Source organism: Halichoerus grypus, chromosome 7, assembly GCF_964656455.1.
Source record: "Halichoerus grypus chromosome 7, mHalGry1.hap1.1, whole genome shotgun sequence".
In the NCBI taxonomy this organism is placed as follows: Eukaryota; Metazoa; Chordata; class Mammalia; order Carnivora; family Phocidae; genus Halichoerus; species Halichoerus grypus.
Window position 1 is genome coordinate 72546388 of NC_135718.1, and position 24162 is coordinate 72570549.

General features: G+C 36.4%; 1 protein-coding gene across 5 annotated transcripts in view; it reads right to left on the minus strand.

Annotated features, from left to right (window-relative positions):
• The window catches only part of LYST (lysosomal trafficking regulator), a 186678-nt gene that overhangs the window by 48097 nt on the left and 114419 nt on the right, over positions 1–24162 (minus strand). For all 5 annotated transcript variants that reach the window (XM_078077736.1, XM_078077737.1, XM_078077739.1 and 2 more), the window contains 10 exons: positions 20000–20191; positions 17704–17879; positions 16100–16306; positions 10824–11000; positions 10191–10267; positions 9857–10045; positions 7410–7555; positions 7226–7322; positions 6224–6285; positions 4748–4803 (listed from right to left, as the gene is read on the minus strand). In XM_078077736.1, the coding sequence (XP_077933862.1) occupies positions 4748–4803; positions 6224–6285; positions 7226–7322; positions 7410–7555; positions 9857–10045; positions 10191–10267; positions 10824–11000; positions 16100–16306; positions 17704–17879; positions 20000–20191 (1379 nt within the window). The remainder of the gene's footprint in view (positions 1–4747; positions 4804–6223; positions 6286–7225; positions 7323–7409; positions 7556–9856; positions 10046–10190; positions 10268–10823; positions 11001–16099; positions 16307–17703; positions 17880–19999; positions 20192–24162) is intronic.

The window sequence follows — 24162 nt, forward strand, 5'->3', positions numbered from 1 at the left end:
ATTATAAGAACATATTATGAGCAACTCTATGCCAGCAAATTAGATAATATGGAAGAAATGGATGCATTCCTAGAGAAGTATCAACTACCAAAACTGAACCAGGAAGAAATAGAAACCCTGAACAGACCTATAACCACTAAGGAAATTGAAGCAGTAATCAAAAATCTCCCAACAAACAAAAGCCCAGGGCCAGATGGCTTCCCAGGGGAATTCTACCAAACATTTCAAGAAGAATTAATACCCATTCTTCTGAAACTGTTCCAAAAAATAGAAATGGAAGGAAAACTTCCAAACTCGTTTTATGAGGCCACCATTACCTTGATCCCAAAACCAGACAAAGACCCCATCGAAAAGGAGAATTGCAGACCAATATCCTTGATGAACATGGATGCAAAATTCTCACCAAAATACTAGCCAATAGGATCCAACAGAAGGATTATGCACCACGACCAAGTGGGATTTATCCCTGGGCTGCAAGGTTGGTTCAACATCCGCAAATCAATGTGATACAATACATTAATAAAAGAAAGAACAAGAACCATATGATCCTCTCAATAGATGCAGAAAAAGCATTTGACAAAGTACAGCATCCTTTCTTGATTAAAACTCTTCAGAGTATAGGGATAGAGGGTACATACCTCAATATCATAAAAGTCATCTATGAAAAACCCACAGTGAATATCATTCTCAATGGGGAAAAACTGAGAGCTTTCCCCCTAAGGTCAGGAACACGGCAGGGATGTCCACTATCACCACTGCTATTCAACATAGTATTAGAAGTCCTAGCCACAGCAATCAGACAACAAAAAGAAATAAAAGGCATCCAAATCGGCAAAGAAGAAGTCGAACTCTCACTCTTTGCAGATGATATGATACTTCATGTGCAAAACCCAAAGACTCCACCCCAAAACTGCTAGAACTCATACAGGAATTCAGTAAAGTGGCAGGATATAAAATCAATGCACAGAAATCAGTGGCATTCCCATACACCAACAACAAGACGGAAGAAAGAGAAATTAAGGAGTCGATCCCATTTACAATTGCACCCAAAACCATAAGATACCTAGGAATAAATCTAACCAAAGAGGCAAAGAATCTGTACTCAGAAAACTATAAAATACTCATGAAAGAAATTGAGGAAGACACAAAGAAATGGAAAAATGTTCCATGCTCATGGATTGGAAGAACAAATATTGTGAAGATGTCAATGCTACCTACAGCAATCTACACATTCAAAGCAATCCCTATCAAAATACGATCCACTTTTTTCAAAGAAATAGAACAAATAATCTTAAATTTGTATGGAACCAGAAAAGACCCCGAATAGCCAGGGGAATGTTGAAAAAGAAAAGCAAAGCTGGCGGCATCACAATTCCAGACTTAAAGCTCCATTACAAAGTTGTAATCATCAAGACAGTATGGTACTGGCACAAAAACAGACACATAGATCAATGGAACAGAATAGAGAGCCCAAAAATGGACCCTCAACTCTATGGTCAGCTAATCTTCGACAAAGCAGGAAAGAATGTCCAATGGAAAAAAGACAGTCTCTTCAAACAAATGGTGTTGGGAAAATTGGACAGCCACATACAGAAGAATGAAACTGGACCATTTCCTTACACCACACACAAAAACAGACTCAAGATGGTTGAAAGACCTAAATGTAAGACAGGAGTCCATCAAAATCCTAAAGGAGAACACAGGCAGCAACCTCTTCGACCTCAGCTGCAGCAACTTCTTCCTAGAAACATCGCCAAAGGCAAGGGAAGCAAGGGCAAAAATGAACTATTGGGACTTCATCAAGATAAAAAGCTTTTGCAAAGCAAAGGAAACAGTCAACAAAACCAAAAGACAACTGACAGAATGGGAGAAGATATTTGCAAATGACATATCAGATAAAGGGCTAGTATCCAAAATCTATAAAGAACTTCTTAAACTCAACACCCAAAGAACAAATGATCCAATCAAGAAATGGGCAGAAGACATGAACAGACATTTTTCCAAAGAAGACATCCAAATGGCCAACAGACACATGAAAAAGTGCTCAGCATCGCTCGGCATCAGGGAAATCCAAATCAAAACCTCAATGAGATATCACCTCACACCAGTCAGAATGGCTAAAATTAACAAGGCAGGAAATGACAGATGTTGGCGGGGATGCGGAGAAAGGGGAACCCTCCTACGCTGTTGGTGGGAATGCAAGCTGGTACAGCCACTCTGGAAAACAGTATGGAGGTTCCTCAAGAAGTTGAAAATAGAGCTACCATACGATCCAGCAATTGCACTACTGGGTATTTACCCCAAAGATACAAATGTAGGGATCTGAAGGGGTACATGCACCCCGATGTTTATAGCACCAATGTCCACAATAGCCAAACTGTGGAAAGAGCCACGATGTCCATCGATAGATGAATGGATAAAGAAGATGCAGTATATATATATATACACAATGGAATATTATGCAGCCATCAAAAGGAATGAAATCTTGCCATTTGCAATGACGTGGATGGAACTGGAGGGTATTATGCTGAGCGAAATAAGTCAATCAGAAAAAGACATGTATCATATGACCCTCACTAATATGACAGGAATTCTTAATCTCAGGAAACAAACTGAGGGTTGCTGGAGTGGTGGGGCGTGGGAGGGATGGGGTGGCTGGGTGATAGACACTGGGGAGGGTATGTGCTATGGTGAGCGCTGTGAATTGTGTAAGACTGTTGAATCACAGACCTGTACCTCTGAAACAAATAATACATTATATGTTTAAAAAAAAAAAGAAGAAGAAGAAGATAGCAGGAGGGGAAGAATGAAGGGGGGGAAATCAGAGGGGGAGACAAACCATGAGAGACTACGGACTCTGAAAACAAACTGAGGGTTTTAGAGGGGAGGGAGGTGGGGGGATGGGTTAGCCTGGTGATGGGTATTAAAGAGGGCATGTTCTGCATGGAGCACTGGGTGTTATATGCAAACAATGAATCATGGAACACTGCATCAAAAACTAATGATGTAATGTATGGTGATTAACATAACATAATAATAATAAAAAAACAAGAGTACTTTAAGGAGAGTTTTTTTTTTTAAGATTTCATTTATTCATTTGAGACACAGAGATACAGAGAGAGAGAGAGAGCATGAGCAGGGAGAGAGGCAGAGGGAGAGGGAGAAGCAGACTCCTTGCTGAGCCAGGAGCCCGATGTGGGGCTCGATCCCAGGACCCTGGGATCATGACTTGAGCCGAAGGCAGACGCTCAACCATCTGAGCCACCCAGGTGCCCCCTTTAAGGAGAGTTTTAAAGGGGGAAAATGGCATCTTTTGGATCCAGAAAAACGTTGGCTTATATATCAACTATTAAATTCCTTGGTTGCTAAAACGAGACATCTTGAAAATAATGTAACCATACTTTTACTAGCTGGGATAAGTACTGTGGCAATTGCTGGATAAATCATATGAAAGAATACCTACCCAATTTTGGGGGCTATATTAAATATTTTCATGATTTTTTTCATATTATCTGTTTCACAACAAAATTTTATATTTTAGCTCATTTGTTTTTGAAATCAGCTATGTATTCATTATTAAACGACATGTAATCTTATTTAGTATATCCTTAGCAATTCCTGGTTTTAGAACTTTCTGAAACAAAAAACCTTATTTCTCTTATTATAGGGATCTCAAAACAATATTTTAATGATACAAGCTAATTCAGATGGACAAAAAGTCTTGCGATACAAAAGATGTGAATTAAGAGTCACTTTTGTTATTTTCTGATTAATATCAGTACTTCCAGTAGAATAAAAATTATGGTACTAAGGTATGTGAGTATCAGGATTACTTAAGTTATTCTATTACACAACATTTTCCTTTCTTTGTGAAGGTAAGTGTACTTGATAGTGAACTGGGAGTGGTTAAGAAGTAGTTATTTGTTGCCACTGAGGAATAGTGATAAAAAGAATAAATTAAATAAATTAACATAACAGGAGCACTTTTCTTTCATTTTTTCATTTTTATTTTTTTATTTTTATATTTTTTAAAGTTTTAATTTTAATTCTAGTTAGTTAACATACGGTGTTACACATGTTATAGGTGTACAATATAATGATTCAGCAGTTCCCTACATCACCCAGTGCTCATCACAAGTGCCCTCCTTAATCCCCATCACCTATTTAACCCATCCTCTACCCACCTGCCCTCTGGCAACCATCAGTTTGTTCTCTATAATTAAGAGTCTGTTTCTTACTCTCTCTCTCTCTCTCTCTCTTACTTTTTTTCCCTTTGCTTGTTTGCTTTAACAGGAGCACTTTGGAATTTGACTCATAATACTAACTGTTATGAGATCAGACTGTAAGCCAGAGGAGATGGTAGGGTCTTCTTTTTAAAAGTATCTTTAAAAGAGGGGCGCCTGGGTGGCTCAGTTGGTTAAGCAACTGCCTTCGGCTCAGGTCATGATTCTGGAGTCCCGGGATCGAGTCCCACATCAGGCTCCCTGCTCAGCGGGGAGTCTGCTTCTCCCTCTGACCCTCCCCCTCTCATGCTCTCTGTCTCCCATTCTCTCCTTCAGATAAATAAATAAAATCTTTAAAAAAAAAAAGTATCTTTAAAAGAAAAAGTTTGGAATTAAGACCAATCTATACACAGAATGACAATACATGAACTCTTTTAGTTCTACCTGCTCTCTGGTTAACTGAAGTTATACATTTTTGGAATTTGTCTAGATTTATGTAAGTGCAAACTTAAGCCTCTACTCACCGAACTTTCAACTGTATCAGAAGCATTATCTTCCACAAAATACATTCCACATTTACCTATAGAAAGTAACTGGATATGAGTTTAAAAATATATGTGCACTATTACCATATGTGATTACAAATATGACCTCTGGAGTCAGTTGTCCTGAATTTAAATCCCAGCACCCAGAAATAGTTCCTGTCACTCAATAAATATTTTTTAATAGTATCCATGAGATCTTGGGCAAGTTGCTTCTTTGTGTCTTAATCTCCTTAATAAAAAAAGGGGTGGAGGGAGGACTTTATTTCACAGGGTTACTGTGGGAATTAAATTAGAATATATGTAAAATGCTTACTAGCACCTGGCACTCAGTGCTAAAAAAAAGCTGGCCATTTATTATTACCTATACTCTTCTTATATTACTAGCATATTAATTTGCTTTATTTTTTCACATATTAGCTGAAGTCAACTTGTAAACAAATTTTCTAGCAAAAGAGGAATCCTTAATTATTTTTATTTAAACACTCTATAGAGCAGAGTAGACCTTAAAAGATAGCCCCCAATTTCTCCTACTTTATAGGCTGGCTGTGTTAACACATGTCTCTACACCATGTATCTAAACGGTAGGAGTTTCTCTGGGGCTCTGCATTGCATGCTGGTCAGCCTTGAGCACCGAGCACTGTTGGCTCAGAGAAAGGTACTCTCTCCATCCTCATGACCATGGGGCTCAGTCCTGACAAGTTTGAAGCTGTGCATCTTGAGCCTTGGAGGCTGTAGGTTTAGCCTATAGCAGGGACTCTCAAATTTGAGGGTGCATCAGAATTGCTGGAGGGCTCACCGAAATGCAGATTGCTGGGTCCCATCCTACGGAGTTTCAGACTCAATAGGTCTAGGCTGTAGCCCAAGAATGTGCATTTCTAAGTAGTTCCCATGTGATGCTGATGCTCTAGATTTGGGGACCATGCTTCAAGAAGAACTGGCCTACAGCATACAAATTGGTTCTTTAAGGGAACAGAGACCAAGTGGTGCAACCTTATTCCTTCATATCTTGAGGAAAAAATTTCTCACTAAATGTAACTATATGGATATGCAGGGATGGACAGCCTTGGCCTTTCTCTCAGAAGCGCAACAGGGAATATAAATTATGAACTATCTCAAGGTCGATATATTTCTTAGTATTCCAATAATTCTTCACTTTAAAATTCAAAATTGATATAGAGTAAAAGGAATGATTAAATATAAAAATGTATACTTATGAGGAAAGTCAACTTTATAAAAATTAAAATGCTATTCATGTGCTTTTTAGAAAATAAGATTGTCATTTCTTCACATTTGTGAGTCATAAGCACTATATACAATGTTAGGGCAAAATCACCTATGTTATGTTAGAGAAAGTTTATCTGATTTAATGGTATTACATCAAATAATCCTTCAAATTATCTAAGAATAAAGTAAGACAGGGTGAGTATGTGTAAAACTCTTCAAAATGTGACTTACCTAATAACAATTCACCAGCTGTCTCTCTAGATGGTGCAACGCTGATACATCTTCGATTCACTCTGTCAAAACATATTTAAAATCACTATGATTAAATGTTTTGACCAATTTTAGAGAGTACAGTATAAGCTTTCTTTATCTAGTAAAAGATTTTAGCACAGCAGACTAGAGTTTCAAAAGTATGAGATGTCTTGTCCAAACCCACATGAAAATATTATCTCAAATTTTAATGCTCTAGTAGAGGAGAAAATAAAATTTTTAGAGAAGGCTCATACCTCCTATGCCATGTATATAGAATATAGGGATTCAATTTTTTAAAAGAAACTTCAGTATTTTATATTTTCTAGTAATTAAGCAAACATTGGATCATGCCTCTGGTATTTTCAAAGACCTGAAAGAATCCTTGTATTCCAGGAAGAACAGGGGATTTAGACTCAGAAAAGATCTAGTCTTTCGTCAAGTCACTCACCTTCTTCAAGTCTCAGTTTTTCACCTATTAAATGGGCATGATAATAACTGCCACCACCAAAACAATGATAATACTATCAAAGCTATTTGATACTCAACCATATGCTGATACTTTGGGTATTATTATCTTCCTCGTGTCACAGATACAGACACTGACACAGAGAGGCTAAGTAACTTGCCCAAGGTCAGATGGCTAGTAAGACGAGGAACTAAAATATGAACCTTTAATCACTGCACTAGATTGCTTCTTGCAGACACGACCAGTGGTGCTATCTGTTTCACAAACTACAAAAATAGATGCATGCAGATAAGTGCCAGAGCACGATGCCTGAAGCCCAGTGGATCCTCGCTATCAAAAATGTCTTTTCCTTTTGGATTTTGGTCATTCCACCTTGTCCTCTCTTGAGCCACGTGTAGGACCTTTCCTAAAACCATAGCATTATCTGAAATAAATATTACATAAACACTACAATAAACTAGTAAACTCTTAACTCCTTCAACAAAAGTGAGAACGTCTTACGGATTCACACTTACCTTATAGACTCACTTGCAGCTTTGTCTTTTACAGTCGAAGAGAAAGAAGAATGGGTTTTATCTTCAAATAGGAAAGAGAGTGGTGGTTTGACCACATCTGTTGAGGAAAAAATATATATTGTCTTTCTGTAATGATCACAGTTATGTGTTACATTTGTATGTTGCATCAAGAAGTCATTATTACCTTCTGATTTCTGTCTATCCCGAAGGAGATACTTATTTGGAATAGTTAAGTAACATCTCTGTAAACGTCTCCTCTCTCGATTTGGCCCTTCTGTTGGATCCAACTGCCATGAAGTTGGATAGTAGAGGGGGTCATACCAGGCTGCTCTGCAAGTGAAAATAAAAGAATGTTTTAAGGGGCAATCTGTAGTACTTATAACTTTAAACAAAATCATTATAGAACTTGAATAAGGAAATCAAAATCGATCTATTCAATTAAAAAACCCCAACTGCTTATGTAATTGGACTAGGGAATGCATACACATAGTACAATAAAATAAGATAAAAAATAAGTGTCCAGGGGCGCCTGGGTGGCTCAGTTGGTTAAGCAACTGCCTTCGGCTCAGGTCATGATCCCGGAGTCCTGGGATCGAGTCCCACATCGGGCTCCCGGCTCAGCGGGGAGCCTGCCTCTCCCTCTGACCCTCTCCCCTCTCATGCTGTTTTTTTCTCTCTCTCTCTCTCGAATGAATAAATAAAATCTTAAAAAAAAAAAATAAGTGTCCATCTGCTCCTGAACCCCAGTCTTCTGGTTCCCTGCCTGGAGGCATGCTCTGCCACCAGTTTCTTGTACCTACTAAATTTTTAAAAAGATATATCATGACTACTCTGAATGCTTTAGCAACATGTATGCTTTAGCAATACATTGATTGGACTTAGTATGGCCTGATAAAGAAAAAAATCCACTTTCCAAGTTAAGTTTCTATATTTCTCATCTTGTCTACTATTTAATGTAATAAATAAAATTAGTTCATTTTTGTAGTACCAGCCACATTTCTTAAAATGTTTTAAATTAAGTTCATATTTTATTTTTTTTATAAGATTTTATTTATTTATTTGAGCGAGAGAGAGAGAGAGAACAATCAAGGAAAGGGAGAGGGAAAAGCAGACACTCCGCTGAGCAGGGAGCCCGATGTGGGGCTCGATCCCAGGACCCTGAGATCATGACCTGGGCCGAAGGCAGACGCTTAACCAACTGAGCCACCCAGGCACCCCAAAAATAAGTTCATATTTTAAATGAAAGAAAATAGTAGAACTACATTGAATATGTTTTTAGAAATAGATAAGAGAAAAAAAAACCACCCTGAATCCTACTACTCTAAACATACCAATTACTGGTAGAGATTATTTTCTTTCATTTTTTAAAACTGTAGTTATAATTATTATATATATACATTTCTATATCCTTTCTTCTTTCACTGGACATATTTTAATCTTTATTATCATCACTGAAAATGGCTGACTAATGCACTGTGTGGGAACATTATAATGTATTTAACCCTATTACCATTATTATATATTTGTTTTCAGTTCATTCACTAGTATAAATAATGCAGAGATGAAAACCTTTATGTTTATTGCCTTTCTATATTTGGAACATTTTCCTTAGGAGAGAATCTAAACTAAAATAGGATAACTGGAGCTAGAAATAAAATGTTTATAGGATTCCTGACATATGCTGTCAGAGCATACAATGCCATCGAACCTCTGACCATGGACTAGGTTACATTTCTTCCTGCTGTGGGTATGTATAATATAAAAGGCAAAATATGGTATTTAAAGGTTTTAAAGAATCAAATTAGACTCTATCCATATTGAATATTTTCCTGTTTATTAATTTATCTGTCTTATGTGGAAGAGTGTATTCATATCGTTTGCTCAAACTTTTGGGATCTTACATTTTACTTTTAAGTTGGCATGACTTTTTGCTATATTTGCTGAAAATAAATTTTCATGTTTTGTTGTTGTTATAGTTGTTAAATACACTGGAAAAAATTAAAGCTCAAATCCATTTCTTTCTTCTTGGTAGTTTCTTCTATGGTGTTTGAGCTTAGAAAGTTAACCATCTATCACAGAGTTGATAAATACCCTGTTTTCTTCTACTTTATAAACTTTATGAGTTTAATTCTTTTGTTCACCTGGAATTTCCTTTAGTGTCTAATGTTTAGTGCATTTTATCACCCCCAAGTCATGCTAATCAGTTCTCTTAACCAAATTTAGAGAATAATACCTTAATTTTCCTCTTTTCATTATCTGTGATGCATCCTTTAAATTTTATTATTAAAGTCTTATCTTGAAAAAGATCTATTTCCCAACTATCCTGTTTCAGTGATTTCTCTATTCTTCTGCAAAGATTATATTTTAAAATTAAAGCCAATATATAGATTTTATTATTTGGAAGAGCTAATGCCTCTCTTTCTCATTATTCCCTCCCTTACCCCCAAGAGTTTAAAAAAAGATTCTTATAGGATTTTTGAAGATGAAATAAATCACAAGTGATTAAACAACAAATATTTGAACTAATGAAATAATGTTATGAATCTTTATTATGAAATGAAAATAGTGTTTCACATTAAAATATTAAACAGTAATGCTGGACAACCTGAAATGTCCTCCCACTTTGCTTACCTATCATGCGTCAACTGTTGAATAAGTTCCTGCCAGTGTCTACTGGCACTCAGATCTACTTTATACATTCCTCTGATATGTTGGATCACCTTTTTTCTCTCAATTCCTTGGGAGAGAGACACTGCCTGGGTGATGTCTGCAGCGATTTTAGATATATCCTTTGATTTTGAGTCCAGACGCTGAAAGAGACTAAGTCAACAAACAAGATGGCCCATAAGTTAAGCCTAAGTGGGCTGTTAAACAGATACAAAAGCATGATACTGTAAAACTAAAAGTATGTGTGAAGTCGAATGAATTAAAAAAGGCATGACTTTTAGAATATATAAAAACCTACCTTTGTTGATTATTATTAACCGTTTTCTGCCAGGTGGCTTTATTCGTACCTTCTTCAGTTTCATATTTCTTTTGTTCCTAAAAGATTTGGATAATAATATGTAGTATAAAACACATTATTTATCATTTAACATTGGCACCAAGGCCAACAAACTAACTTTAAAACCAAGTTAACAAAGGAAAAAAATACTGTCCCCAAGACACCAGAATGTTAAAATACAATAACCACTTAAATAATGTTATAATTCCCCTTTGTTTGTACAGAGTTTGGGGCACAGAAGTGAGGGTAGAATAGTTAACTGGGGTGGCAAACCTAAGGGGTTTGCATAGTCGCTTGCTTCCTTATTTTGCTTCAAGGCTGATGCTTCAACTTGTTTGTCACTATAAAAATCTGGCCTTCACTGAAAGCTACTGATAAAGGATAAGGATGACAATAATGAATAAAATGCTCCTTACAATAAGCCTATTTGTTCTCTCATAGTAAAAAAGCAATATAAAGTAAAAAAAAAAAAAAAATCATTTCAAATTTATCATCGATGATATTCTATAATAAAAAGATTTCTTTCAATCATTCTTTAATTACATTCAGTGGGATCTCCTAAGAAAACTGTGTCTTATGATTTCACTGACTCACCTCTTTGATCATTTTAATAAGGTCTGCTTTTGTTGTTGCACTGGGAGGGATGCACTTCTGCCCACATAGTTTTAAAGCACTCATGAGCAGTTCTGCTGTGTCTAGTTCTTCCTCAGTCAATTCGTCTTGGTGATTATGTATCAGCTCTGACAAATACAAAACTAACTTGGCTCCATGCTTTAAGAAAAAGAAACAATTTTTTGTGTAAGACTATTGAATCACAGACCTGTACCTCTGAAACAAATAATACATTATATGTTAAAAAAAAAAAAAAAAGAAGAAGATAGCAGGAAGAGAAAAATGAAGGGGGGTGAAATTGAAGGGGGAGACAAACCATGAGAGACTATGGACTCTGAGAAACAAACTGAGGGTTCTAGAGGGGAGGGGGGTGGGGGGATGGGTTAGCCTGGTGATGGGTATTAAGGAGGGCACATACTGCATGGAGCACTGGGTGTTATACGCAAACAATGGATCATGGAACACTACATCAAAAACTAATGATGTAATGTATGGTGATTAACATAACGTAATAAAAAAATTTTTTTAAGTCATAAAGAATTTTTATTTCTTACACTTATATTATTTAACAGTAATTAAATTAAATTATATCGCTAGATTTATTTGGCAGGATCTGGTTTGAATAAAGCAGCTAAAAGAAACATTTTGGGAACAATTGAAAAAATTTAATTTTGCATTGGAAATATGATGACATTAGGGTGTAAGCTAATTTTGTTAGGTAAAATAATGTTATGGATACGTAAGACAATGTTTTTTGAAAAAGATTTTCTGTAATTTGCTTTAAAATACTTCAAAAAAGAAATGATGTCAATATGATAAAAGTATTAACAACCATTAACTCTAGGTGATGGCTATATGGTACTTGTTATACTATTCTCTATTTTTATTATATTTGAAAATTTTCATTGTAAAAGGTAAAATAAAAAAGAAAAAGGAAGGAAAGTAAGAAGAGAAGGAAAAGAAAAGCAAGCAAGTAAGCTTTTGGGGAAAAATTTTTGGAGAAGACTTGCTAAAGGAATACAGGAAATAAGCTTGGGATAAAGGAAAAAAATTCTTAGCTCTTCTCATAGAAAAAATGAACTGGAAGGGAAACTTCCCTTTAAACCTTCCAGGTAAGAGAATTATGCTTTTTATTCTTTCTCCTTTGATTTCTGCTTGGTAGAACAGACGTTGGTGAAACTTCCAGAACAAAGCCCTTTCTTTGGATTAGCTTGTAAGCAGTCATTACTCCTTAGGGAGAACTAAAGGTGAAAAACTCTAAAACCAGTGAGATGTCGGCACCAGTTCTGTGAGCATGTCTAGAGAAGGTCTGGATTAGGCCAGTCTTAGAACTGCCCTGTAACCAAAATCAGAATGCTACTTAAGGTAATGACAACTGTCTTTCATAGAGGAAACCTAAACCAAACTCTGATTCATGATTTTTTAAGTGGCCCTTCCATGCAATAGATCTTAGACCTAATTGTTATGTGTATGCTATGTATTATTTAAACATTAATTATGCCAACAAGTGAAACATGCAGAATTTTACTTTTTAAAAATTTGCATTGATACAAATAGCACTGCATTTGGCTTTATGACATTTTAAACTGTGAATAGTATTAAATGTCAACAAACGAATTTGGAAGCTCTTACATTTTGGGTGATATTTAAATGAACACACGGAATCACATCATGTCATTTCCCAAAAGCATAAGATGAACATATGCAATGATGAAAATAGCAAAGCTCATTTTAATGCAACATTTTAAATTAGTCAGGAGACAGCTGCTTCCTGACCAAAAGAGAAAAATGAACAGACACTCTGTGAGTAAAAGGCCTGAAGAGTTGGCAAATAAAGAAAAATAGTAAATGACTAGACTATTTTCACATGTGTGTCTTAAAGGTAATGCTCTTGATATAATCTAAAAATAGTTTAGTATTCAGTGACATTCTAAAAATGATCTTGAAAAGCTATAAAAAATGTTCTTATTCATCCTGAATATCCAAAAAGCACATGATTTTCTTAGACACTGAAGTTGTTTCTAGAATCTCATCTCAACATCTGACCTATACTTTATTGATCGTAGTTCCTGGGACTAGAAAAGGTGTCATTAGGGATGAATGCAAAAAAGAAATGACAACCGAGTAGAAATGAGTGTTCCTAGTCCTTAGATTTGTAATTTCTAAATACCATTAGCTCATGAAAAGGAAACAGGGGCTTCTTGGGGGAAAAAGTCTGGTTCCAGATCTGGGAAGGATGTGCAAGATAAACCTGGGATGTTCTTCTGTTCCAGAAAGCAAAGAAGTTAATCATATTAACTTGTTAAAAATTAAAAAGGCTATGTTAAAGGAATGTAACAATTTGAATCTACATAGGTGTTAATTTGAATATCAAATGGAATAATAACTGCAAAGGTTTGAAACTACTTTTGTAAAAAAATACCTGAATTCATAATGACACCTCAAAAATAAAGATGAATACAAAAATTGGAGGTTGCTAGGGCACCAACTCATTATTCTAATAAGCAGGGAAAAGAAACAAGCATTGCCTTTCCCATACAGACTATATTTTAGGGTAGTCAAATAGTTGATAAGGGAATATTCTTCCTACAGAAGAATCAGAGCAATAGATGCTGGTGGAATGAGAAACTCTAAGAAATCACTATTTTGCAATTCCTAATGAAAAAAGTAGATCTTGGCAACTATCATCAGCAGCAGCTAAAACTATTAGGTTAAAGGTTGAGGGTGAACTTTAAAACGAATGGATCAGGCTGATATCGTCTCAAAAAGCAGGGCAACTAGACATTCTCTGTCTCCTGCTAGGCTGTAACAGAAAATGCAAAGCACTCTTAATAAAGTAGTCTTTTAAAAAAACAAACACAGAACCAGATATGAAACCAGGAACTGGAATCTAGTAAGCCTTGAAACCTAGAGCCACAGGTATGTGATCAGCTAAATCCAGAATGTGGGAAATCCTATAGAACAAAAGACCCAGTTTCATCAATAAATAGATGACATTTAAAACATGGCTGGGGAGGGTACTTGCCAGGGATTAAAAAGATTTAGCATACATCAAACAAATGCAATGTGTGGGCCTTATTTGGATCCAGAACCAAGCAACTATTACAAAACTTATAAGACAACTGGGAAAGTTTACATACTGAGTATTAGATGACAATAGAGAACTGCTGTCATTATTGAGTGTGACAAATTTTGTAGAAGTCCTTATCAGTCAGAGATGTGGACAGGTAAAGGATTTACAGGTAAAATGATTTGATACCTGACATTTATTTCAAAACACTGCAAAGAAAAATTAAACCTGGGTAATGGTCATGTGGATCCTTGTTTGCTTTCTCCCAACTTTTAGGTATCTTTGAAAGTCTCCATAATAAACTTAAAAAAACCAGGCACAGTAATGTGGTTTTGAGGTAGAGAGGAGGTTATTGTAGTGATCTGAGCACAGGGGCAAAAGTCTGAACTAGGGTGGGGCAGGTAGAAAACAGTTAAAGACACGAAATAAACAACTGGCTTTGGCGATGACATGAATTTAAGGGAGAGGAAAATTCAACCATGGATCCCATATTTCAAGTTGAACTCTGTATAGATACCACCGACGAAATGGGAATAACGGAGAAGAAAGTTGGTGTGGGGAAAAGAGGACTGTCAACACCAGGCTGGGTTTTGGTGGATGGCAACTCTGCTGAGAATAAAGGCAGGCAAGAACATCTCTTCAAATTCTCCACAGGAGACTGTGGGCTGGATGTGCTTCTGCTTTGGGAGAGGGAAGACAATGCCCTGAGGGCACCTGAGAGAATCTTAATAGTAGAGAGAGCATCACTTCAAAACTATAACCCTTTGGTTCTTAATATATCTGAGTTTCCCAGGTATTAAAAGGGATGCCTGTCTGTGTATATCACCTATTACTGTATTTATAGGGGTATAATGTACATACAGTAAAGCATACAGATATTAAGTGTTCATTTCTGAGTTTTGACAAATGTATACATCCATTTTACCACTATCCCAAATAAGATAAAGTACATTTTTATTGCCCCAGAAAGTTTCCTAATGCCCCTTTCCATTCAATTCACCTTCTCGCTTCCCCCTTCCTCATGGACACAACTACTGTCCTGAATTCTATCACCATGTCTTAATTCTGCCTGTTCTTCAACTTCATATGAATAGAATCACAGGATGTGTGCTCTTTTGTGTTTGGTTGTTCCTTTTGCTAACACAATGTTTTGGGTTTTTTTTTAAGATTTTATTTATTTATTTAAGAGAGAGAGAGAGACAGCGAGAGAGGGAACACAAGCAGGGGGAGTGGGAGAGGGAGAAGCAGGCTTCCCGCCAAGCAGGGAGCCCGATGCAGGGCTCGATCCCAGGACCCTGGGATCATGACCTGAGCCGAAGGCAGATGCTTAATGACTGAGCCACCCAGGTGCCCCACTAACACAATGTTTTTGAACTTCATCCATAATGGTAGGTGTATCAATAGTCTGTTTCCTTTTATTGCTGTATAATAGTCTATTATATAAATATATATCACAATTTGGTTATACATTCTCTTGTTGATTGACATTTGGGTTATTTCCAGTTTTTGGCTATTAGCAAAAAGGCTGACATGGATATTCCTGTACAAGTCTTTTTATGGACATATGTTTAATTTCTCTTAGGTAAATACCTAAAACCGGAATTTTAGGGTCACAGGTTAAGTGTATGTTTAATTTTATAAGAAACTGCTAAACAGCTCTTTAAACTGGTTGTTCCATTTAAACTCTCCATCTATCACTCTTTAAGTGTTAGAATTTATAGACTCTGAAATTCTTTTAAGTATTTTGATTTTGATCATTCCAAATGATCAACACATTTTTAAAAATTTTAACTTACTATAAGCATTTTTAAAAATATATCATATGAACATAATAAAAAATATCATATGTACTACTGTTTGAGCTACTCAATTTAGATGTTTTATGGATAATATAATGCTTTTAAAAAAGAAAACACTTGAAGATTTAGTAAAAACTACAAAGGATCTTATAAGAGCTCAGATACAGAATTCTTAATCTCAGCACTGGAAGAAGGAATGGGAAATAAACAAAGAGGTCAATTTGAGTCTGGTATGGAGCATCTGAAGAAGGACCTCAGGAGATATTTGTTTGGTAAGAAAACTATGTTTAGGATGTTTGGCATGAAAATACAGTTTATCTTCAGTTCTTGTTTTGTTCAATTTTACACTTCACCACGATTTTCTACTTTTGAAGTGTTGAGATACTTACTTGCAGGGATGGGCTAAGACAGTCTCGTAGTATTTCCTGATGATTCGGTTCACGAACTATTTCGAAAATTTGCTTTCTCTCTTGAGAAGAGTGCGCTGGTGACAAAATGTGCACTAGGAGTCTGCCAAGCTGCATTCGGAAGGTTTCCTTACAAGACCATAAGATTTTAGGCCACTGCTGCTTGGAACCACTGGTTTTACTTGAACCCTTCAATCAGAACAGGAATGAATTAGGATCCGACTTCTCAAGCAATAATACACTAACCTCTCTATACAGCCCCAAAGAAGATCACGGGACATGTTTTATTGTAGATTGCTTTTTTAGTAGTAGAAATTAGAATGGTTAAATTAGGGTAGTTAAAAAAGATAGACATACACCAACGTTGATAGCAGCATTGTTCAAAATAGCCAAGAGGTTGAAACAATCCAAATGTCCACTGATGGATGAATGGATAAACAAATGTAGTATATACATAGAATGGAATATTATTCAGCCTTTAAAAGGAATGAAGTTCTGATACATGCTTTAACATGGATGAACTTGAAAATATCACGCTAAATGAAACAAGCCACATAAAAAAGGACAAATCTTGTAGGAAATACTGTATTATATAACTTATATAAGGTATCTAGAAAGTTAAATTCATAGAGACAGAAAGTAGAATAGTGGTTATCAGGGGCTTGGGGAGGGGGGCATGAGATATTATTATTTATTGGGTACAGAGCAGTTTAGGATAATGAAGAAGCTTGGGAGATGGAGAGTGGTAATGGTTGCACAACAATGTGAATGTACTTGGTACCACTGAATTATACCTTTAAGATGGTTAAAATAGTGAATTTTATATTATGTGTATTGTACCACACAAAAAAAGAGAGAGAGATGGGTTAAAAAGCTAAGGTCACTTAAATTACCTAGGGCTTAGAAATTTTAAACTAAAAAAAAAAAAAAAAAAAAATCATAAAAAAACAACAGTAGATTGACTGATTTTACAATATAAAAGAGAAGGAATCATAATAAAGAATTAATGTTAAAATATGGAGTATAACAGTCACAAAATAAGAACTGCATATAAACTGACCACCAATATTCCTTAATAAGTAACCAAATAAGCTGCTTCAACTGTGGTCCAACTAAGGCTAACTCAATCTTGATCAAATATCCTGTATCTGGTTTAAAACTGGAATCAGTACATTTTAGAATTTATTCTGAGTTTTGGAAATGGCTCTCCAAATTACCACCAGTCCTAAGGGCCCTGTGTAAATCATTCAGCTCTAAGTAAAACCTACAGACACCAAAATCTAGTTTAGCTTTAGAGATTGGCAGAATCGTGATTCATGAGTTCTGCTAGAATTAGATTGACTTTTGGTATCTATGAAGTGTGCTGAGTGATTTGTTCCCTAGGGTCAACTGTATATGATCCACAGAAATCCAAGTACATCAGTGATTAATGGAGCCTGATACTTGGTAGTATTCTCTATATAATTTTGAAGGTGTTAGATATGTTTATAATAATTAATAATAATAATAATTCAAGAGTAAGTAGACACATAAAACCCTATTCCTTTTGTGTGAATGAACATATCCCATGCAATTAATTTACTTACAATATATACTTTGAATCCTTCTACCAGATATGTGAGTATCTCCTTCTGAAATGGATTGAAAATGGAAGGCTGTTCATGATGAACATCTTCAGAAATTTCAGTCTGGGAAACTGAGATCTTGCTTTGAGTTGCATTTTCTGGAGTACTCAAAACGTCAATAATATCTGGATTAAACTCTTTGAATTAAAAGAAGAATAAACAATTAGTCACATCACTGATGCCTAGCCATTACAAACGGTAATGAAGCTGGTAAAAATATTCTATGTAATTGTTAATTCAGTTGTCACAATATAAATGTGTAGCAAGTGTATCAGATGTAGAAGATAACAATTTAACAGAGAAAGTGAATTCACCCAAAACAATGTAGAAATTTAAACATATATGTCATATAATTCTAAACTAAATATTTTATTAATGAAGATGAGTTAAATTGCAAAATTATTAAAGTCATGAGGTTCTTGTGCAAATCAAACATAAAGACCACATGATATTTACATTAGGTGGGTATGCAGAGCTGTTTTAATGCATGTGCTATCCCATTAAATTTGCATGTGATAAATGATTCAATTTCAGAGTTTAGCCTGGGATCTGGTTGACCCAAATACAAATTAGAAAAGTTAAAAATATGAGCCTTGGTTGTATTATGCATTTCTAATGATTAACAATTACTGTTTTCTTTTTCCTATTTTCTTGGGGTTACTTGAACATTTATTGGGAATTCCATTTTGACTTATCTATAGTGCTTTTTTTAAAAAAAAGATTTTATTTATTTATTTGACAGAGCGAGAGAGGGAGAACACAAGCAGGGGGAGCAGCAGGCAGAGGGAGAGGGAGAAGCAAGCTTCCCGCTGAGCAAGGAGCCTGATGTGGGGCTCGATCCTAGGACCCTGGGATCATGACCTGAGCCAAAGGCAGACGCTTAACCGACTGAGCCACCGGGTTCCCCTCTATAGTGCTTTTGAGTGTATTTCTTTGCATAGCTTTTTAGTGGTTGCTCTAGGTATTATGTTTTATATATAAATATGTAAATCAGTAGCCCCTATAAAATGCAAATTGAAACCACAATATGATATCACTATACATCTATCAGAATAGCTAAAATTAAAAATAGTGACAATGCCAAATACTGGTTAAGGATGTGAGGAAAGCTGCATCACTCATACTTTGCTGGTGGGAACGTAAAATTAAACGGTCATTCTGGAAAAGTCTGACAGCTTCTTAACAAGAACAAAGCACACAACTACCCTTATTCCAGAAGAACGAAGCCTTATTTTCACACAAAAACTTACACATAAATGTTTCCAGCAGCTAGCTTTAATTGTAGTAACTGAAAGCTGGAAAACAACCCAAATGGTCTTTCAACAGGTGAATGACTAAACAAACTATGGTGCATCCATACTGTAGGAAACTACTCAGCAAAAACAAAAAAGCAACAAACTACTGATACACACAAAAACCAGGATGACTCTCCAAGAATTACACTGAGGGAAAAGAGCCAACCCTAAAAGGCCACATACTGTACGATTCCATTTATATAGAATTCTCGAAATGATGAAAATAAAGAAATGGAGAACAGATTAGAGGTTGCCGGGGGGTGGGAGGGCAGAGGGGGAGGAGAGTGGGTGTGGCTATTAAAAAGGCAACACAGAGGCGCCTGGTTGGTGCAGCCAGTTGAGCATCCGACTCTTGTTTCAGCTCAGGTCGTTATCTCAGGGTTGTGAGATCGAGCCCTGCATTGGGCTCCATGCTCAGCAGGGAGTCTGCTTGAAATTTTCTCTCCCTCTGCTCCTCCCCCCCACCCCCCGTTCTCTCTCTAATAAGTAAATAAATCTTCCAAAAAAAAAAAAAAAAGGCAACATAAGGGTCTCCTGTGTGATGAAATGCTCAGTTTCTTGAATATATCTATGTCTGTATCCTGCTCATGACCCTCGACTCTAATTTAGCACAACCCTCTGGGGGAAACGGGATAAAAGGCATAGGGGATCTCTCTGCAGTATTTCTTAACAACTGCATGTGAATCTACAGTTATCTCAAAGAAGAGTTAAAAAATATATATATTGGGGCTGCTGTACTGTTTTAAACTCAATGGTCACTCCAGGTCAGCATATAACACATTAAAAAGTGGATTTTTACTCAAGACCTCTTAGTTCCAAATAAGAAATTCTTTTAATAGTGTGGATGTTAGGAATGAAAAATTAATGCTGTTTAAAATTTTGAGACCTAATCAGTTTCCTCTTAAATCATTTTCCTTTTAATCCCATATCTGAGCAAGCACAGATTTATCCTCTGGTCCTACCTTGATAAATAATCCTGTTAACCGCTAAAATGGTGAGCCTCTGCAGTCTCTGCGCCAGCTCTGTCTCGGTTGCCTGGACGGGGTTCTCCTGGCTCATTCTCCGCTGCATCATCACATGCAGTTCGTCACTTGCCACCGAGCGCATTTTCATCAGCAGAGAGTCAGTCTGAGCAAGGGGAAATTTTCGAGGACCTTCAAGGATATAAATTAAAAACATCAAACACCAGAGTTAACAGGGATCAAGGAAATTATTTTTCTTGCAGCTTTTTGATTATTAGACCATGAAACGAATCTTAATTAATACCAAGGTAATTGATACAAAGGAAAGAGCATGATTCAGAGAAAGTGATGTTTCTCCCTCTTTGATGAAGTGCAACAGTACTTCTGATTTCAAAGTCCAAATAAAAATGTTGAAGCTAGTAACATAGCTTAGTGGGATGGACATCACTTGGCAAAATTTGAGTCTTCGGAAAAACTCAGAAGAATTAGAAGGGTATATGTAAATAGTTCAGAATGTTCTGACAAAATATTTTCAAATACTGTTTCACTTCCTTGTATTCCAAAATAATCAACAGGTTTTTAAAGCACATGGTGTATTCAGTAAGAATATGACTATTTCTGGATAATTACCATTGTTAAATTTTATAAAGTAGTTTTGAGATTTATATATAAGTGAGATTAGTAGAAATCAGTCCAGTGAAAGTGAAGAGATCAGAAAAGTGAATATAATTCCAGTGATTTGCTTTGGAATGATTTGGTACATCTTTAGAATTCAATCCTCTAAAAGTGTTTCCTGCAAAATGTTTCCTCAGATTGAACAGTTAGGAGTGGCATTCCTGCACCATCACTGCACCTGCTCCGAGAGGTACCACACAAGTGGCGGATCCAGGAGGATACAGGGAGAATTCGTCTTGACATAATGGGCTGAAGGAGAAGGGCATCGGAAGTTGACCATAGGAACCAAAATGACGTCTTGGTAGGTGAGGAATAATGGAACCCTTCATTGGAATTGAACCTTTGTTTTAAATTATGAAAACATACATCAATTTCCATAGATAGCCTCTATACACATTACTTACATGACTAAATTATGATAGGTTTTAATAACTCATCTTGTCAGATATTTAAATATTTTAATAGCATTTTAGACTGTGCAGTATTTTAGGTAATCAGTAATTCTTATCCGTTAATACATTTTGGTAGGTGGAGTTGCCTTTGAGACAAAAACGAAGTAAATAAAAAAATATTCATATCCAGGGTATATTCAAGAATAATATTGTCAGTCTATGTTCTTCCTTAGTTTAAGCAGATTCTTCCTAATGTCTACATCTCTGGCAGCTTTCCAGGCAGATAATTTATTATCTCTGGCAGATAATCCTAATTCAGAGGCAGAGCAATATACTGAATAAGGAAATGTTGTCCTCACTACTATGTACTTGAAAAAGTGGGGGAGGAGGGTGTATTTCAGCACTTGTGCTGTGAAGCCGCACCAGCCGGAGTGGCCTCAAGGGCACTTCTTTCTAAGCCTCCATTCCCTCATATATTAAGATATAGATTAGAAAGTAAAATAGAGCTCACCTCACAGGTAGATATTTGTCACTATCTGACATGATATTAAATGTATTTGTTTACATGGTTATTGACCATTTTGTCCAGTAAAATATAAGATCCATGAAAGCAGATAAAACAATACCTGGTATGTGCCTGATGCCATTAGATATTTGTTGGTTGAATGAATGGATAAAGAGGGTTGTTCTATGGATTAAATAATAAATAAAATAATGGATGGGGTGCCCGGGTGGCTAAGTCAGTTGAGCATCCAACTTTTGGGTTTTGGCTCAGGTCGTGATTTCAGGGTTGTGAGATCGGGCCCTGGGTCAGGCTCCCCCCATGCTTAGTGGGGAATCTTCTTGAGATTCAATGCCCCTCCCCCGCCACTCACGCTCTCTCTAAATAAATAAATAAAATCCTTTAAAAAATTAATTAGGGGCACCTGTGTGGCTCAGTTGGTTAAGCCACTGCCTTTGGCTCAGGTCATGATCCCAGGGTCCTGGGATCGAGCCCTGCATCAGGCTCCCTGCTCAGAGGGGAGCATGCTTCTCCCTCTCCCTCTGCCCCTGCTCCTCCCCCTGCTTGTGCTCACTCTCTCTCTTTCTGTGTCAAATAAATAAACAAAATCTTTAAAATAAAAAAAATTAAATAATGGATGTAAAACACAATGCCCATCTCATACAAAGCATCAAAAGTTGTTAATAGTTGGTATTGTTAATGATGGTTGAAATTTAAAGGAAATTCATTTTATGTGAATCATATTAATAACACAACATGTATATTTATATTTATTTATGAGAGTTTATATATATGTGTAGCACTTTAAATAATACCTTAATGCTTACTTCTACCTTCTGCATTAAGGGGATGTTTATAAAGTTTTTCATAGTGATAATCAGAGAAGTGAAAAAAAACATATAAAAGAATGTACATTGCTATCCTATTTATACCAGTAAAAAAAAGCCTTTGTTTATTGGTAAAGATTAGGAAACAAGATCATGGCAAATCAATAGAACAGATTATCATGTGTTCATTAAACATAAAAAATATTTTTATTGTATGGAAAAATGTCTATAAATATATTAATTAGAAATAGAAATCAGTTTACAAACAGAAGGTAGAGTATGATATCATTTAGGCAAAGTGACATCTCTCTCTCTTACTATATCAAAAGAAGATATAGAGGCTAAGGAATCCGAGTTTTGTTAACTGTAGCTGGAATCATCAGGGCTGTTGAGCAGGATAATGGCATGCAAGAGTCAGGCTGCCAAAAGATTAATCTGGCAATAAAAGAGTATCTAAGTCCTCCAAGAGTGTGAGAACTTAAAACCTAGATATGAAGGCAGTGCTGCTGAGGAAACTCTGGGCCCAAGCCATGGGTGTTCTGGCATTCACAGTCTGAGTAGATCTGTCGATGACCAAAGCATGTGGTGTGTGGCCGGAACAGAAGCTGCAGCTGCAGGGTGTCCCCACAAGCTCTGCTGGAGGTGTGGGGGGTGGGGGGGGATATGGGGGGAGCAGTGGGATTGGACGTGTCACTGTCTCAGCAGTTTTCAATCAATGCTAAATGATCTATTTAGGAAGAAACCATCTCCCCCAAACATTTATCACTAATAAGAACAGCTTCTTTAAATTTTGGAAGGAACAGCTCATTATATCTAAATAATGGAAATGGTGGAAATATAAATCCTTCTTTGTAACTTTAGCATCATGAGCAAACAGACTTAAATGGGCTTTTATGACCATACTGCTCAGAAGCAGAAGAGTGCCAGTATTTTGTATCTTTTGTATCTGTAGTATACACAGTCAATATACTTTTGACTAAGAATGAAGAAATGAAATACAGTCTTTCCCAAATACATGTGTAAAACAATGTGGAAGGAATTACAAAGCAACATATAAAGTGGTATTTTGAAAACTGGATTCCAAGAGACAGAATTTTAAAAAGGGCCATATTTAAACCGGGAAGAACTGGTGGGAGAGGCCTATGAGAGATGTGTCCTAAAGACATGACAGAGCTGGAATGAGTGGATGCGGGGTAGGACACAGAGGGAGGGGCGTAGGCGCTCTTGCTCCAGCAGTCTCTAGTTACAGGCCTCTGTGCTTCTATAAAATGTGGGAGCTGGTCTGGTAAACTTTTAAGGTCTTCTCTCAAGCTCAAACTTTGTAGGACTCTATAAGCCTCATATGGCTTACAGCAATGGCATTTACTTAGATGCTGTGAAAAATATAAGCCCAGGGGAAGAGGCCAGGGGAGGCAGAAAAAAAAAGAATGGTTTAAGGAAAGGACTAAAGGTCTGTCATCCACTTTAAAAGGACTCAGACAAACAAAAAATAAACAATTAACGAACTTGGAGCTACACAGGGCTCTGAGGCTAAAGGTGATAAAAATGCTGGTATCAAAAGAGAGATGAAAGACTTGTTAGGGAAATCACACACCAAACCGAGGACACCAAGAACACCACTGTGTCAGCCCAGGCACGAGTTGATGGAAAACTAAACCAGGGATCTAGGTATAAAAGCTCAGGAGAAATGGACATGAGAACAAGAAATGTCAGCAAGAAAGAAACAGCTCCTGTGATGTGTGACACTGGCAAAGGCATATTTTCCTA